Raw genomic sequence first — 16057 nt, forward strand, 5'->3', positions numbered from 1 at the left:
TGCAAATACAGAATGGATTCCAAGCTAATTTACAGTTCCGGGAGCTGACTGTCAGAACTCATCGCTTGTACACGCACAGTTCCACAGACAGAATCAGAAAGATCCCAATCCTCACACAGCAGCAGATAATGAAAAAAAGGAACACAGTCTGAATGAAAATAAAGGCGAAGTCAGCATATTCCCACATTACCATCCACTCAGCCCTAATCTCAACAGGGAGGGTTTACTGGTGAGGATGCAGTCGGAGGATAACCACATCTCAGCCGAAGGGCAAAGCTGAGAAAATCTAACGTGCTCTCGAATAGTTCGCCAGCATTTCTATTATACGCCGCATCCCCGGAACTTCACAGATTGAGTTCAACTTCAAAAAAGGGGCATAGAATATGCAGCATCGATGAGGATGGGATTATGAACCCACGCGTGCAGAGCACAATGGATTAGCAGTCCATCGCCTTAACCACTCGGCCACCTCGCCATACAGTAACGGACGGTCTAATCACCTCTTGAACAAAGAACACATTTCTCCTGTAAGATAATGTTGTGTTTCTGCTTTCTCTTTAATTTTGGTTCGTTGTTCCTCTTCCATTCGATTTCAATCCCGAGAAAGGAAAGAGGGAAACAACTCCCTGTTTGAGTTTTGAATTCACCAAAAATAACAGAGATGTAGAAGGGCTCCTAGTGGTGTGAGCTTGTAGCGCAACGGTAGCGGTCTGACACCAGATCAGAAAGTTGCGTGTTCAAATCACGTCAGGCTCAAATAACTCTTACTCATTGGATTTTGGATCCGGATAAAGTTGTTTGTTGCCGAAAAAACAAATCTCCAAACTCTGGTAGATACTATATTTTATGTTTTTGCTCAATCTGCACCTGTACCTCGGGCAATGAAAAGACAATATAATTAAAGAGAAGCATTTCAGCTGTAAAGCACTTTGAAACTTCCAGCGGTTTTGGAGAAAAAAAAACATTTCGAGACAAGATAAAAACAAAATCCTGCCGATGCTGGAATCTGAAACAACAAAGGAGATGTTAGGGGTAAGTTTTTCACTCAGAGGGTGGTGAGTGAGTGGAATCGGCTGCCGTCGGTGGTGGTGGAGGCGAACTCGCTGGGGTCTTTTAAAAGACTACTGGATGAGTATATGGGATTTAATGGGATTGGGGGTTATAGATAGGTCTATGGCTTAGTAGGTGTATAAGTGATCGGCGCAACTAGTGGGCCGAAGGGCCTGTTTGTGCTGTGGTGTTCTATGTTCGATGTTCCAAATGAAAATGCTGGAAAAACTCAGTGGGTCTGACATCATCTGTGGAGAGAGACCAGCTGAGATTGTCCAGAATGTTCAGACTTCAAGACACCCCGTCTTTCCTCCAAAATTAAAAAGAACATGCGGTTTGATATGAACGGCAAACGCACCTTTCTGTCTCCACCTGATTTGTGTTTTTTCTTCATGCATCCATCTCATTCTCTTTCCTGCTAATCCAAAAGTCTTAATAAGTTAGTTAAAGCCACTGTTTGCTGCATTAAATGGTTCACCGCATTGGGGAAAATAACTGATCTCGTCAGAACTGAGTTGTCGCTCCGGAAGTGAAAATGACAAGTGTACGATGCGTATGGTCGCTTTAACGGCCAGTTCCTCGTTAGTGTAGTGGTTAGTATCCCTGCCAGTCACGCGGGAGACCGGGTTTCAATTCCCCGACGGGGAGTTTATCGCAATTTTATTACTTCAAATTGTACTTGTGTTGTTCTCCAACTTTGAAACAGAAACGAGAAAGGCTGTCAAATAATGAAACTTTCAAAAATGCAAATCTTTACATTTTTACCGACACTTTTCGTGACCTGAGATCAACGTTCGTTCAATTCACCAGCATTTTGGTTCACCTTTGATCTGGCGATGCCACGTAGTCAACACGTGGAATATTACCCTGAGAAGTGTCAGGAACAGAATCGCGAGCTCTACACAACCTTTGTTGACTTCGCGAAAGCCTCCGACACTGGAAGCCGACAAGGCCTGTGGAGGATCATGTCAAAGTTCGGCTACCTCCCCAAATGCATTCAGATGGTACGCCAGTCCCACGATGGCATGATGGCCAGAGTACTGGATGGCAGAGAATCCTCTGAGGCTTTACCAGTAAATTGTAAATGGAATTTAATGGAATTCAGGGACATGTACACACAAAATTGTCAGTGAACAATCGTTTTCCAAGACCAAAGAAATTAAACAGTGGTGTTCCCTAAGAATCGGTATTAGTGATAGATCTATTCTGGGAAGATATGTACTAAATGTACTTGTGTCTGAAGTGATCAAATGATCTAAAGGATGTGAAGGATAACAAGGCATTCAAGGAAGACAGAAAGCAAAACTGGTTTCACGCAAAGGTATATTGCAGATGGCACTGACGCTGAGAATTGTTTCAAGTGTATGCATTTAAAAAGCAAGAATGAGGGAATATGATATAAACAAAATTGCACATGTTTCATAGTGGATGTGTGATAATACGTCTAAGAACAAACGTGCACCAGGTTTCTACACTCTGTCCAGGATCATTCTTCTCGGTGGCTCGTTAAATAATCGAAGTGTAGCCCGTTAAGTCCTGTTTTGGACCAGGTTTAGCTTCACAATATTGATCTGGGTTGGAATAAGTGATGAGTGTTTGAAGATACATTGCAGTTCGGCACATTGGCAGCGACTGAGAGGAACAGGTGGACACAAGAAATGTTGATTATGATTTCATTGAGAATTCCCAAAAACGGAAACTAAGGCTGAGGGTCTCCCGAAACCCTCTCCCCCAGACAGCTCCACGCCTCCATCTGGATGCAACAATCATGGATGACCTTTTGGAGCTCATTTAACCAATTTGATGACACAGCAAACGAAAACAAAGCCAACTATGAGTCTATCACAAATCCAACTTGGCAAACTAATGTGTTCCCCCGTTTCTTTATTACCGACACAGTACGAATTAAGATGAGATCAATTGTACTTGTGCCAATCTGACTATCTCCCCTGTGCCTGTCAAACACCTTTGGGAATCCAGATTGACCACGGTGATTCTACATCACATCTTCTTGTAGCGAGTATAATTAAAGAATTCTCTCAGTATCACAGTGCTCCTGTGGGGAGAATTGATTGATCCCACTGTTGATATTTGGGTGATGATCTGCAGGGGAGAGATGTTTAGCTGGTATTTGATTTGGCAGTTCATTCCAGTAACGTCTATTTCTAATATCTTTTGATATTTTTTGCAATTATAGCGATAGGATACCTCAATACTTCTTTGAATTGTGCCCTGAACTTAGTTTGAGTCGCAGCATAAATACATGTGTTTGTGCAACAACTCAGAAGTTGAAGCATAAATCCTGCTTCTCGTATATAACTATGAATATATACAGATTGATACCCAATATTCCACATGCGGCTCCATATACAATACATCATGAACACTGACCATAAGAGAATGAAGTTCCCAGAGATAGCAAGCAGTAAAATTATGCTTTTCTTTCGACTCTGCATCTCTGCGTCTCCGGAATTCTGCACATCCTTCTGAGCCCGGAGTCTCTTCCGTGCCTTGCTACTCAATAAAATGTGTCTGACTGTGAACACATTGAAGAGCAAAACCAGGACAAATGGGACACACGGGCTTAGAATATAATGAAGGAATTCAATTGCTGACCAGACAGTTGAAAACAGAACATCTGTTGACACATCACAAAACCAAGGAACGTTTGTGCCTCGATATTGACCTGTAAACATAAAATACCAGAAGATATTCTTCAAACAGCTCAGTGCAGTCAATGATCCTAGAATCATAGCCGCCATTTTACCTGTGCAATATTTAGTTTTGATCTTCTGGCAACAAATTGCCAGAAAGCGATCAAAAGTGAAAGCAACAGTGAACCAGACAGAACAGTCAGTAACTGCGAAAAGCAGGACAGCGTGGATGTTACACATTTGGATGTACCGCATGAATCGAAATTCACGTGGATAAGCAGTTGGGATATGCCTCAAAATCAGGTCTATAATAATGACAAGCAGATCCGCCGCTGCCATGGCCACCAGGTAACGAGTTACACATTTGGAAAGGCCACAGTTTCTCCGAGAGAGGGTCAGAATCGTCAACATATTAACTGTGAGGAAGGAAAAAAAACACAAAGAAAACATCACATGAACTTCAGAGTGAAATTACAATGGAGAGTATTTATTGTGATTAGCAAATGCATTACTTTATATGATGATGTATTGAAGTGATTACATCCGGGAGACTGGGATGAGTCGTTAGTATTGTACGATGAACCGTTAAATGAAAATCAATGTTTCTGATCAAATATGTGTCGGACCAACACATCAATGGGATGATAATGGTCGCTGTTCTGCCGACAGTTTATTTCATGCTCAAATGAAGTGAACGATGATTTAGCATAAATTAACCATTTAATCCGATTCACGTGAGCTTCAGAGTACAAAATAGGGCAGCACAGTGAATATTATATCAGATCAGCAATACCCTGGTCAAAAAGAACGCGATAAGGATTTCGGAAAGCAAAGTAGGGAAGCAGGGAGCTGGAGTGGCTTCCTTGTGCTTATGCCCAATGAAACTAAAGGGAAGGCCTTAAGTTCAACAGTTCAAATGGGATATCCACAAGTCGATTCATGTTGAGTTTTCAATCACTGTTTTTGTGATTTATTAATTTTAAAAAAATCTGTGCATGTTTGATTGGGGAATGTCGTTTCGACTGTGGTGTCTCTGAAAGAACATCATGCAATACCAGCAGTGGCCGGACGGTGGCACAGTTCTCAGCACTGTTGCCGCACAACGCCAAGGCCCCGGGTTCAATTCTGGCCTTGGATGACTGTCAGTGTGGAGTTTGCATATTTTCCCTGTGTCTGCGTGGGTTTCCTTCAGGTTCTCTGGTTTCCTCCACTGTCTATGAGTGTACAGGTAAGGTGGATTGCCCATGATAATTTGTCTGTTAGTGTTGGGGGATTAACTTGTTAAATATGCAGGGTTACGGGGATAGGGCCTGGGTTGTTACTGCAGGCTCCAAGGGCCGAATGGCTTCCTTCTGCAATGTAGGGTTTCTTTCTATGATTTCGAAGAGGAAAATAAGCGTAATACGTGGTAACTCGACTCCGCCTGTTTATCACACCTCACATGACAAATATCCACACCAGTAAGTGGAAGCTGAGCTGCAGAATGAATCACATAAACATAGAACATTACAGCGCAGTACAGGCCCTTCGGCCCTCAGTGTTGCGCCGACCAGTGGAACCAATCTAATGACCCTCGAACTTAGATCATTCCAATATTATCCATATGCCTATCCAATGACCATTTGAGTGCCCTTAAAGTTGGCGAGCCCACAACTGCTGCAGACGGGACATTCCACGCCCTTACGACCCTCTGAGTAAAGAACCTACCTCTGACATCCGTCCTATAATTACCACCCCTTAATTTAAAGCTATGTCCCCTCGTGTTAGCCATCACCATCGGAGGAAAAAAGGCTCTCACTGTCCATCTATCTAACCCTCTGATCATCGTGTATGCCTCAATTAGGTCACCTCGTAACCTTCTCTCTAACGAAAACAACCCCAAATCCCTCAGCCTTTCCTCACAAGACCTTCCCACCATACCAGGCAACATCCTGGTAAACCTCCTCTGCACCCTTTCCAATGCCTCCACATCTTCCTGATAATGCGGCGACCAGAACTGTACACAATACTCCAAGTGCGGCCCCACCAGAGTTTTGTACAGTTGCAACATGACTTCACGGCTCCAAAATTCAATCCCTACACCAATAAAAGCTAACACACCGTACGCCCTCTTAACAACCCTATCAACCTGGGTGCCAACTTTCAGGGATCTATGCACATGTACACCGAGATCTCTCTGCTGATCCAGACTACCAAGAGCCTTTTCATTTCACCAATATTCTGTAATCCTGTTACTCTTTCCAATGTGCATCACCTCACACTTTTCCGCATTAAACTCCATTTGCCACCTCTCAGCCCAGCTCTGCAGCTTGTCTATGTCCCTCTGCAAACTGTAACATCCATCCTCACTGTCTACAACTCTTTAGTGACGACTTTAGTGTCGTCAGCAAATTTACTAACCCATCATTCTACACCCTCATCTAGGTCATTTATAGAAAGGACAAGCAGCAGTGGCCCCAAAACAGATCCCTACGGTACACCACTAGTAACTGAACTCCTGGTTGAATATTTCCCATCAACCACCACCCTCTGTCTTCTATTAGCTAGCCAATTCCTGATCCAGCCTGCTAAATCACCCTCAATCCCATGCATCCGTATTTTCTGCTGTAATGTGCATGGAAACTGAAACAACTGATGAGGCACCTTGCAAGCATCGTGATGTCCCTGTGCCCCTGTTGGAACTGCAATCCAGCAAGGAGAATACATCCTGGGGAGATATGATGTAGAGTTGCCAGCATTGCACTGGGGTAGGCACAGGAAGTAGTGCCACAACACCACGTTAAAGTTGAACAGGTTTATTTGGTAGCACGGGGTTTCAGAGCACTGTTCCTTCATCAGGTAATAAAGAAGCGGTGCTCCAAAAGCTTGTGCTATCAAATTCCACTTGGCAGCAAGGCAGCACACAGAGTCATAGAATCAGAAAGGTTTACAGCATGGGAATCTCGCCTTTTGATCCAACTTTATGTCACCCTTTTTTTTAACCAGTAAGGTAGTCTCATTTACACGCGTTTGGCCCATATGCTGTTGTACCTATCTTAACCACGTAATTGTCTAAACACTTTTTAAAAGACAAAATTGTATCCATCTCCAGTTCTGTCTCTGGCAGCAGCTCACTCCAGCCAATCACCAGCCCAGCAAAATGAAATATTTTGCCCCTGTGAACCCTTTTGAATCTCTCCCCTCTCAACTTAAACCTTTGTCCTCAATTTTGGTCTCCCCTTCATTTGGGAAACTGTTTTGACTATCGAGCTGATCAATGCTCTCCATTCATTCATAGACATCTATAAGATCAGTCCTAAGCCTCCTACGCGCCAGAGAAAAAATCCCAGTCTATCCAACCTCTCGGTATGATGCAAACCAACAATCCTGGAGTACCCTCGTATTTTTTCTGCACTTTTTCCAGTTTAATAATATTATTTGCATATTAGGGTGATCCGAACTGTGCAAGGTATTCCAAGTGTGGCCTTACAATTGCCTTGCACAACTTCAACACGACATCCCAACTCCTCTATTTAATGTTCTGACCGATGAAACCAAGAATGACAAATGCCTTATTCACTTCGCTGTACACCTGTGACCACGCCTTCAAGGAGCTATGAACCTGTACCCCTACAATTCTTCGTCCTATAATCACCCTCAACGCCCGACATTAGCTGAGTAAATCCTGCTTTGGTTCAATCTCCCAAAATGCATTACCTCGCATTTGCTGAAATTAAACTCCATCTGTCATTCGTCAGCCCACTGGCTTAATCGATCAAGATCCTTGTAATCTTAGACAAAATTTTTCACTGTCCATGAAACCACCAATCTTGATGTCATCTGCAAACTTCCTAGCAATGAATTCTATATTATCATCCAAAGCATTCATGTAAGCTGCAAATAACAGTTGACCTGCAATTTCGTCCCTAGTTTCCCACAATAACCCGGGATACATTTCATCTGGCCCCGGGGACTAATCGATCTTGATGCGCGTTATGACTTTCTGCACCTCCATTTTTGTTGTATGTACACTGCTCAAGACATCACTATTTATTTCCCCAAGTTCCCTAACATCAATACTTTTCTCAACAGTGAATAGTAATAAGAAACATTCATTTAGGATCTCGCCCATTTCTGGTGAATCTACCCATAGGTAACCTTTTTGATCCTTAAGAGATCCTATCCTCTTCCTAGTTTTTCATTTACTCTTCATATATTTGTAGAAGCTATTTGGACTGTGGCATCAGCTAGCGCTAATACAACTGGAGGCAAAGGGAAACAGGCGGATAACATTCTATTAGTAGGAGTGAGACCTGGCACAATGGAAAATGGTTGTGGCTTTTTTTTGAGTTGAAACATCCGACCCCAAGGTCATTGCTGCCCGCCTTCCTCAGGCTAGTGCCAGAGGCGCAATCATCAGAAGCTGCTTCAAGTATGACCGCTTTCCTATCAAAATATTGGAAATGGAGTTTTCCGCTGATCAATGCAGAATGCCAGACTCATTCACAACTCCACAGATATTGAAGCATTCCGAGTTTATAGGCAGCAGGGCCAGCAACATTCAGGCTTAGACTGAAATATGACAGGTAACATTCGCACCACACACGCACCTATCTGCGGTCACATAGAATCCAATGATCTCCACTTGATATAGAATGAATTGTCATCTCTGAAAGCGGCCCTGTCAATATCCTCTTGGTAACAATTTCCAAAAATGTAAACGGGGTCTGCGATATAATTACTTTGGCTCCAAGAGCAGATCAGAGACTGTGAATTCTGTGCAGCGTAATTCCCCTCCTGACTCCATAAACCCTTTTCAACACTGGCAATCCACGGGTCAGGGTGTGATGGAACACTCTCCAAAACTTGGATGGTGCAATCTCCGGCAACATTCAAGAAGTTCGACAAAATTAGGTCAAAAAAATACGCGTGATTGGAATCCCATCCATCACATTTAGCATCAGCTTTCTCCATTAGCGACGCACAGTGATTGCAGTGTGTGACATCGACACTGCAGCAACTCACCAAGGCTCCTTCAACAGAACCTCCCAAACCCCCGAACTCTGCCCTCTGAAGGAGCAGGTTCAAAACATGCCATGGATGGTTAATGGTTAGGAAGGATCTTATTCGCTTGCAGGAATCCGGGAGCTTATTATTCAGGTAAGGGACAGCAAATTTAGAGGGGATTTGCGGAAAACAAGAACGAGGTGGGAATCTGAGTTTCGCCACCTGAAAGATTGGGAGAGGCGGGAAACATTACCTTTAATAAATAGGTAGATGAGCGAGTTATACGCAATATCATACAAGGCAGTGGACCAATTGACGCATAAAATAATAGATAGGTGTTTGATAGTCGCTGAAGACACGATGGGCTGAACTGCCTCTCTCCGTGCTGCAAAATCGTCAACTTTAAGACACAAACAAGCTTTTCTTTTCTCAAGTCACACCTCATCCTGACTTTAACCTGTTTGATCGTCCTTTCATTGCTGCTGGATCAAAGTCCTGGGACGTATTTCCTATCAGCACTGCAGGTGTACCAGCATCCTATACGGCGAAAAGCTTCGCAATGCTGGATCACTTTCACCTTTCCAAAGGCAACCGGTGAATGGGAATCTCATTGATCGAGCTTGTGAGTCTGACACACGTATTTCACAAAAAAGTGAGAACAAATGGATAGTTCCATAGAGTGGCTTCAACAACCGGAAGGAGGAAGTAGGAAGAGAACAGTTACAATTAAGGACAAAATATCTAAAAAAAAGACGAATACAAAAACCTACCAGGGACAACGACAGCGGAAAGGACGGGATAATAAATCCGTTCAATATCAAAGAACAGAAATAATATTCAGAACTCTGAAAGAAGATTATCATCCATCCTCCCTTTCTCTCTGGAAAAGCTAATTCCGATGGTAATGCTGTGGGTGTCAGAGCGAAAGCAGCTCCTTATCAATAGAAGATCTGAACCCTCCAGTGTTATATTTGACGTCCATGGAGACGGTGATTAGTTACAGTTACTGAACAAACAGTTTAATCTCGCGCAGACTCATCCAACCATTTTTTTGTGAGGACAATATTCCATTTGTTTTTCACTCAATGTTCCATTGAGTCGTTTAAGCAGGATAAGGGTGTAAAAGGCAAAAAAAGGTATATGTTAAAAATATCAATTTCAACCAAATAAATGGGTAATTTAGTAATACAACGAATAAAACAAGAGCATTAAGATGCGCCAAGAAGCAATATTAACTGATAGAATTTTTTTTTGCATTTTCGCTTATGAAGCAGAAGCAGAGAGAGAGAGGCCAGGCCCAAAAACCAGGGAGTGAGGATGAAAAGTGAGGAGTGGGGAGGGGGTAGCGGGGTGGGTGGTGGGGAGGAGGTGGAGGCGGTGGGTGTGGGTGTGAGGGGGAGCGGGACTGAGCTAAGAAGCTAGGTTTAACTGACAATGTACTTGCATTCATCTCCGGTTGCACACTCTCCGTGCTGGCTCGGCTAGGTTCATGCAATAGTTCTGTTGGAAATGGGTTGCATTAGAATTTCGGAATTCCTCATATCCTGACCTGTTTTGTGCATTGGTTTCTGTGCATGGAGGAGAAAGGCATCTGTGTCTTTCCACACTCACTCCCTTTAGCAGTGTCCTGGTTCTTATCCCATAATTTATTTACACATACTTACTCACCCTGACTCACACACACTTTTCAACTTACTTATTCATTCAGGCTCACTCAAAGGCTCTGATTGGATCACACACTCAGACTCACTCACCCAGACTCACTCACTCATCCTGACTCACTGACACACTCAGACTCACTCACTCACTCAGAATCACTACTTCATCCTAACTCACTCACACACCCAGACTCACTCACTCACATAAGCTCACTCAAACACCCATACTCACTCACTCAACCAGACTCACTCATATAACCAGACTCACACCCTCACCCAGACTCACTTACATATCCAGACTCACTCACACATGCAGGCTCACTCACTCAAGCAGATTTACACACACTAGGCTCAATCACTCACTAAACCAGACTCAGTCACACACCCAGTCTCAATCACTTCTTCCGACTCACTCAAAAACAACGACTCACTCACTCACTCAGACTCGCTCAGGTACAAAAACTCACACACACCCAGGTGCAGCGATAGTCATTATTTCAGAGTTTCAAACATGCTGAATCACTTACTCTGATACATTCACTCACAGACTCACTCTATCACTCAGAGGAAATCACTTACTCGGCCTCTGTTACTCACTCATTCACTGCCTCACTATTTCACTCACTTAGATCCGCTCACTCACTCAGAAAAACTCAGTCAAACACTCATATATCATACGAGAGACAGAGCGATAGAAAATGAGTCCAACTCTCATACATATCGAATCTTAGAATGGATTCTATTCTATTCCAAGAATCCAAAGAAAGACACGATTCGGCCTTTGTCTGTGTGTTGCCCTGTACAAGTTCTGTTCATCTCGTTTCTTTCCCAGTCATTGATTTATAATCCATCAGATCCTTTCTCTTCAGATGCCTTTCCCATTCCCCTTTGATAACCCTGATTTGATGTTGCCTCTGCCACACTCTCAGACAGTCCAGGTCCTAAACACTCAGCGCATTAAAAACTACCCTTCATTCCTCTGCCAACGGGAACAGTATTTCTGCATCTGCTCTTCTTAGGTAGAATTTACAAACCTATAACAGTTACCATCTAGAATGTCAGTGGCAGCTCATACATGGGGACACCAGTACCTGGAAGCCTCCCTCCAAGCCACACCCCATCCTGACTCGGAAATGTATTGCTGCTCCTTCACGGTCGCTGGGGTAAAATCCTGCCACTGCCTCCCTAACCATTAAGCTAACAGCACTGTGGATGTACCTGCACCTCAGGGAATGCAGCGGTTCAAGAAAAAAGTTTATCACCTCGTTGTCATGATCAATTGGAGATGGGGAATGAATGTTGGCCAAGCCAGTGAGCTCACCTTACATAAATAAATAAAACAAGTAAAAACTCGCAACCACAACCTGAGACTGACAGATACAGAATCAACCTCGCTCACATACATGTGTTGGATACACAATGAATTCGCCAATCACATTCACTAACAGAAGGTGACATGAAGTCAAGATTAAGCGACAGTTATCCAGTTGCAGTTTAACCAGAATTTTTCACAAGAACAGCGAACATCTGAACAAAAAATGCAACATGTTAACCCGACACCGAACGTCAGAGAACAGGAAGTTTTTTTGCCGAACAGAAAACACCTTCACGGAGAATATTTTTACATAACAGGGAAAAGGTTGACAGAGCAGGCGACATATCAGCAGAACTGAGAAATATATTGACACGCAATGGGTCATATTTACACAGCCGGACACACATTTATAACAACAGGGAAGTATTTTACTCAACAGCAGAAGACACCTCTCAACAACAGATAGAACAGATACAAAACAGGAAATATATTTACAAACAGGGAAACACCTTACACAATAACAGTGAACATCTCTGAACAGCAGAGAGCACAGTTACAGAGCAGGAAATATATTTATAAACATATATTTTCAACACAAAATTCCTTTACATCAGTGACTGCTTGTCCAATTCCGTGTATGCTGGTTCCCTATCACTTCATCTGTCGTTACATGTTTCCAGACAATGTATCTTGCTACTTTGGTGTCTGTCTTTCTCTTTTCAATGCATTCTTGGTGTTGTGTAGTGGTATTATGTGGCCAGACTTAGCCTGCTGACGCTGCTGCTGGTGTGAAACAATCTAGAATTGAATACCTGACTGGCCACACTTATGGACAGCAGGGCTTTATCGTTCCGTGGTAGAGTAGTGTAGCGGAAGCGTGGGGAGTCCAAAGGCCTGAGGTTTGTCAATCGAAATATTCTTCTGGTATTTCTATAAACAATAATGATAAAACCACTTCACTGCAAATGTGCAATATTTGTGACTTTTACGTGAAGATTATAGACAGGTAATTACATTGGGTGTCTTTTCCGTGAAATGCTTCAATCTGCAGGAAAACAATTTTATATCCACACAATCTGCAAAGCCTTTGAAAATGCACCAGTACATATTAGTGAAGAAGCTAATGGTGTAAGGGCACAACTTCAGAATTTGTGGACAATGTGAAATTTGGAAACATTGTTAACTGCGAGGAGAATCGTCAAAACTTCAAAAAGGAGATAAACAAGTTGTCGGAACGAGTGGACAAGTTGCTGATGAAATCCAAAGCAGAGGATTGTAAAGTGATTCATTCTCCTTGGAAGATTACAGAGAGACAGCAAAAAGTAAAGGAGCAGATGGAGCTGGTTGTGTGTGTGTATCAGTCATTGGACAGACCATTAAACTATCTCTCCGTGTATGCTGGTGTCCTAACACATCATCACATCATTCCACTACATAACACCAAGAATGCAATGAAAGGAGAAAGACAGACACAAAAGTAGCAAAATTCATTGTTTGGAAACATGTAACGACAGATGAAATGATAGGACACCAGCATACACTGAGAGATAGTTTAATGAAGCATATTGAATTGTACCCTTTATTAACAGGGGCTTCAAGTGAATGAACAAGGAGCTTATGTTCAAATGATCTAAAACACTAAAACATCCACAGCTGAAGTATTGTGTCCAATTCCGGAAGTCACACAATCGGAAGGATGTGAAGGCATTTGAGAGATTGCAGAAAAGGTCCATGATATTGTTTGTAGGACTGAGAAACTTCACTATTGAGAAAGGTTGAGAGAGTTTGGCACTGTTTTCCTTGGAGAATTGAATGTTGAAAGGAGATTTAATCGAGGTACTAAATCTCAAGACACACCTGGGCAGAATGGAAAGGAACAAACTGTTCCTACGCCTGGAATAAAATTAATGAGATTTAAAGTCATTATCAAAGGGGGGAATAGAAACAGGAGGGAAATCTTTTTCACATATCGAGTACTTAATGTATGGAATGTACTGCTGGAGAGTGGAGGATAGTTCAACTGAAGCATTCCAAAAGGAATTTGACTCTTATTTAAAAAAGGGAAGAATGTGCAGTGTTACAGGGAAAAGGCGGAAATGCTCATTATCTGTCAGAACGTTAATATATTGTCATTCATCACTCATCACTGAATCGAGAATGAACTGTTCCCTGCCGTTTCGAAACAAGGTGAAGTGCAGGAATGATTAAATAACAGAAGAGATTTTGGTGTAAGTCTAAAGGAAAAGGTGAAGAAACCAGATATGTGTCTAAAATGTGTTGATATTGGCAGAATGATAAACAGGTGCCTCCCGAAAGGAAAGCAAGAACAAACATGAGAATAAGATAGAAACCTGCACAGAAAATTTGAAGCAAAATGGAGCTGAGTTTAATGTCTGAAATTGTATCTGGAAGGCGATAAAATGTTTTATTGAGGAATGAGTTTCTGTTTCTGGAGTTTACACTGGGCTTTATTGGAACATTATAGGAGGCTGAGATGGAAAAAAATCAGCATAAATCAAGATCAAGAATTAAAATGACTGGAGACTGAAATCCGAGTGATGTTTCTTGACTGAACAGAGATGCTTCATAACGCAGTCACTCAGTCTGCCCAATATGACAGACAGTTTTATCAACATAATAACACCTTGAAATTAGAAATATGGAAACTAATGTTACACCTGGAATGCGTGGTTAAGGCTCTGAACAGTGAGGACGGAGAATGGAACGTCATCAATTCTGATCCATTTTCCTATTTCCTCAACAGATGATTTCCTCGCACTAGTGTTGATGTAGAGGTGCCGGCGTTGGAATGAGGTGGGCACAATAAAAAAGTCTCACAACACCGGGTTAACTTTGGAATCACGAGCTTTGGAGCGCTGTTCCTTCTTTAGATGAGTTGAGGGAGGTTGACAAATAGATACGAGCACAATAGAATGATAATTACAGATTGGAGTGAGAACAATGGTTAGAATGCGCATCTTTTCGGGTAATCAAGCCGTTAAAAATACAGACAGTAAAGGTGGAGAGAGAGATAGTCACAAGTTAAAGAGGTGTGGATTGTCTCAAGTCAGGACAGTTAGAAGGATTTTGCCAGCACAAAAAGTATGGTCGCGATGGGAAAGGACATCGTGGGTAAAAATACAAGAAAAAAGTGAATCAGAAGTCACAGCCGTCAAACTGAAGAGAACCAGATATCCATTATACAAATACTCCCAGTGCCTCAAGAGATGCCCTTTCCCCAACTCAGTGTTTGTATAGTTTTATTTGTTTCTCTTGAACTGACAGGGAACAGTAAATCACAACCTCACCAACCAGTGACAGCCAGTTAAATAATCATCCCACACTCGCTGATAATGGAGTTTCTGACAGTGACAGTTTCTGACCATCCTCCAATTGGACCTGGAGGGAACCAGATTCACTGTCAGAGCTGGACTTTCTTACAGAGTGGGTGACAGAGCCAGGTGAGCGATGGTGATGGAGTGGTGACTGTGCGAGCATTTGACCAAGGGTCAGTTCCTGACCATCACTGTTCTGATTTCTTTAATTAGTTATCGCAGGTTAGTTATCACAGTAGGTGGACACTCCTAAAATGATATTCACTAAAAATCCTCCCCATCACGACCTTTGTAATGGAAAATTCAGCTTCAAGTTGCTTTGAGTGGAAACTTTGTGAAATGAAAGAACAGGCCTCAGAATTGATCAATGAGTTCCCAGTAAGGAACAATTGTAAAAAGGTGGCTTAAACCAGACAAGCCAAATTCAGTTTCCAAACTGCGCTCCGGGCTCTCCTGGTGCCTGATCGAATCAGCAACTGAGGAAGTTCCGTAATTAAAACTATTGCAAATAAGGGCTAGTTATGCACGGCGAGCGATGGTGGTATAGTGGTGAGCATAGCTGCCTTCCAAGCAGTTGACCCGCGTTCGATTCCCGGCCGTCGCATTGGCGATTTAATTTTGACTTTTTCCACTTTCTCTTCCATTTTCAACAGAGTGGGTCGAAACAGGGCGGACACAACATTTGACTATCATGAAATACAATAGAGATTTCTCTTTTTCCTGTGTTTATTCGGACCTAACTCATTTCTACTGAAAAATTATTGAGCTACAAAAACAAGTCTCTGACCGAATCAATGAGTTCTCCGTCAGAGACAAAAAGACAAAGTAAAAGTAGGGGAACAAATTTCAGCTCACACACTGTGCTTTGTGCAATAACGGTGCCTGATGAAGTTAGTATGAACGCTACTGAGGTGATTATATTAGACCTGTGGCTTGCGGAGCTGCGATGGTCGAGTGGTTAAGGCGTTGGATTAGAAATCCAATGGGCTTTCCCCGCGCAGGTTCGAGTCCTGCTCGCAGCGATTATCGTTAAAAGCGTTTTCTTCCGGCAGCCGCTGA

The 16057-nt window shown here is 42.6% G+C and overlaps 1 protein-coding gene and 3 non-coding genes across 4 annotated transcripts in view; 3 read left to right on the forward strand and 1 right to left on the reverse strand.

Annotated features, from left to right (window-relative positions):
• Positions 1-392: 392 nt before the first annotated feature.
• trnas-gcu (transfer RNA serine (anticodon GCU)) lies at positions 393-475 on the reverse strand. The gene has a single exon. It is a non-coding gene; the product is annotated as a tRNA-Ser (tRNA).
• Positions 476-1886: 1411 nt separating this feature from the next.
• LOC145337818 (putative G-protein coupled receptor 139) overlaps positions 1887-16057 on the forward strand; it is a 44236-nt gene continuing 30065 nt past the window's right edge. Inside the window, exon 1 of the mRNA XM_080182672.1 lies at positions 1887-2001. Coding sequence (XP_080038798.1) covers positions 1887-2001 — 115 coding nt within the window. The remainder of the gene's footprint in view (positions 2002-16057) is intronic.
• Positions 15531-15602, forward strand: trnag-ucc (transfer RNA glycine (anticodon UCC)). The gene has a single exon. It is a non-coding gene; the product is annotated as a tRNA-Gly (tRNA).
• Positions 15939-16020, forward strand: trnas-aga (transfer RNA serine (anticodon AGA)). The gene has a single exon. It is a non-coding gene; the product is annotated as a tRNA-Ser (tRNA).

Source organism: Carcharhinus amblyrhynchos, unplaced genomic scaffold (assembly GCF_965287045.1).
Source record: "Carcharhinus amblyrhynchos unplaced genomic scaffold, sCarAmb.v2.hapA scaffold_79, whole genome shotgun sequence".
Taxonomy (NCBI): Eukaryota; Metazoa; Chordata; class Chondrichthyes; order Carcharhiniformes; family Carcharhinidae; genus Carcharhinus; species Carcharhinus amblyrhynchos.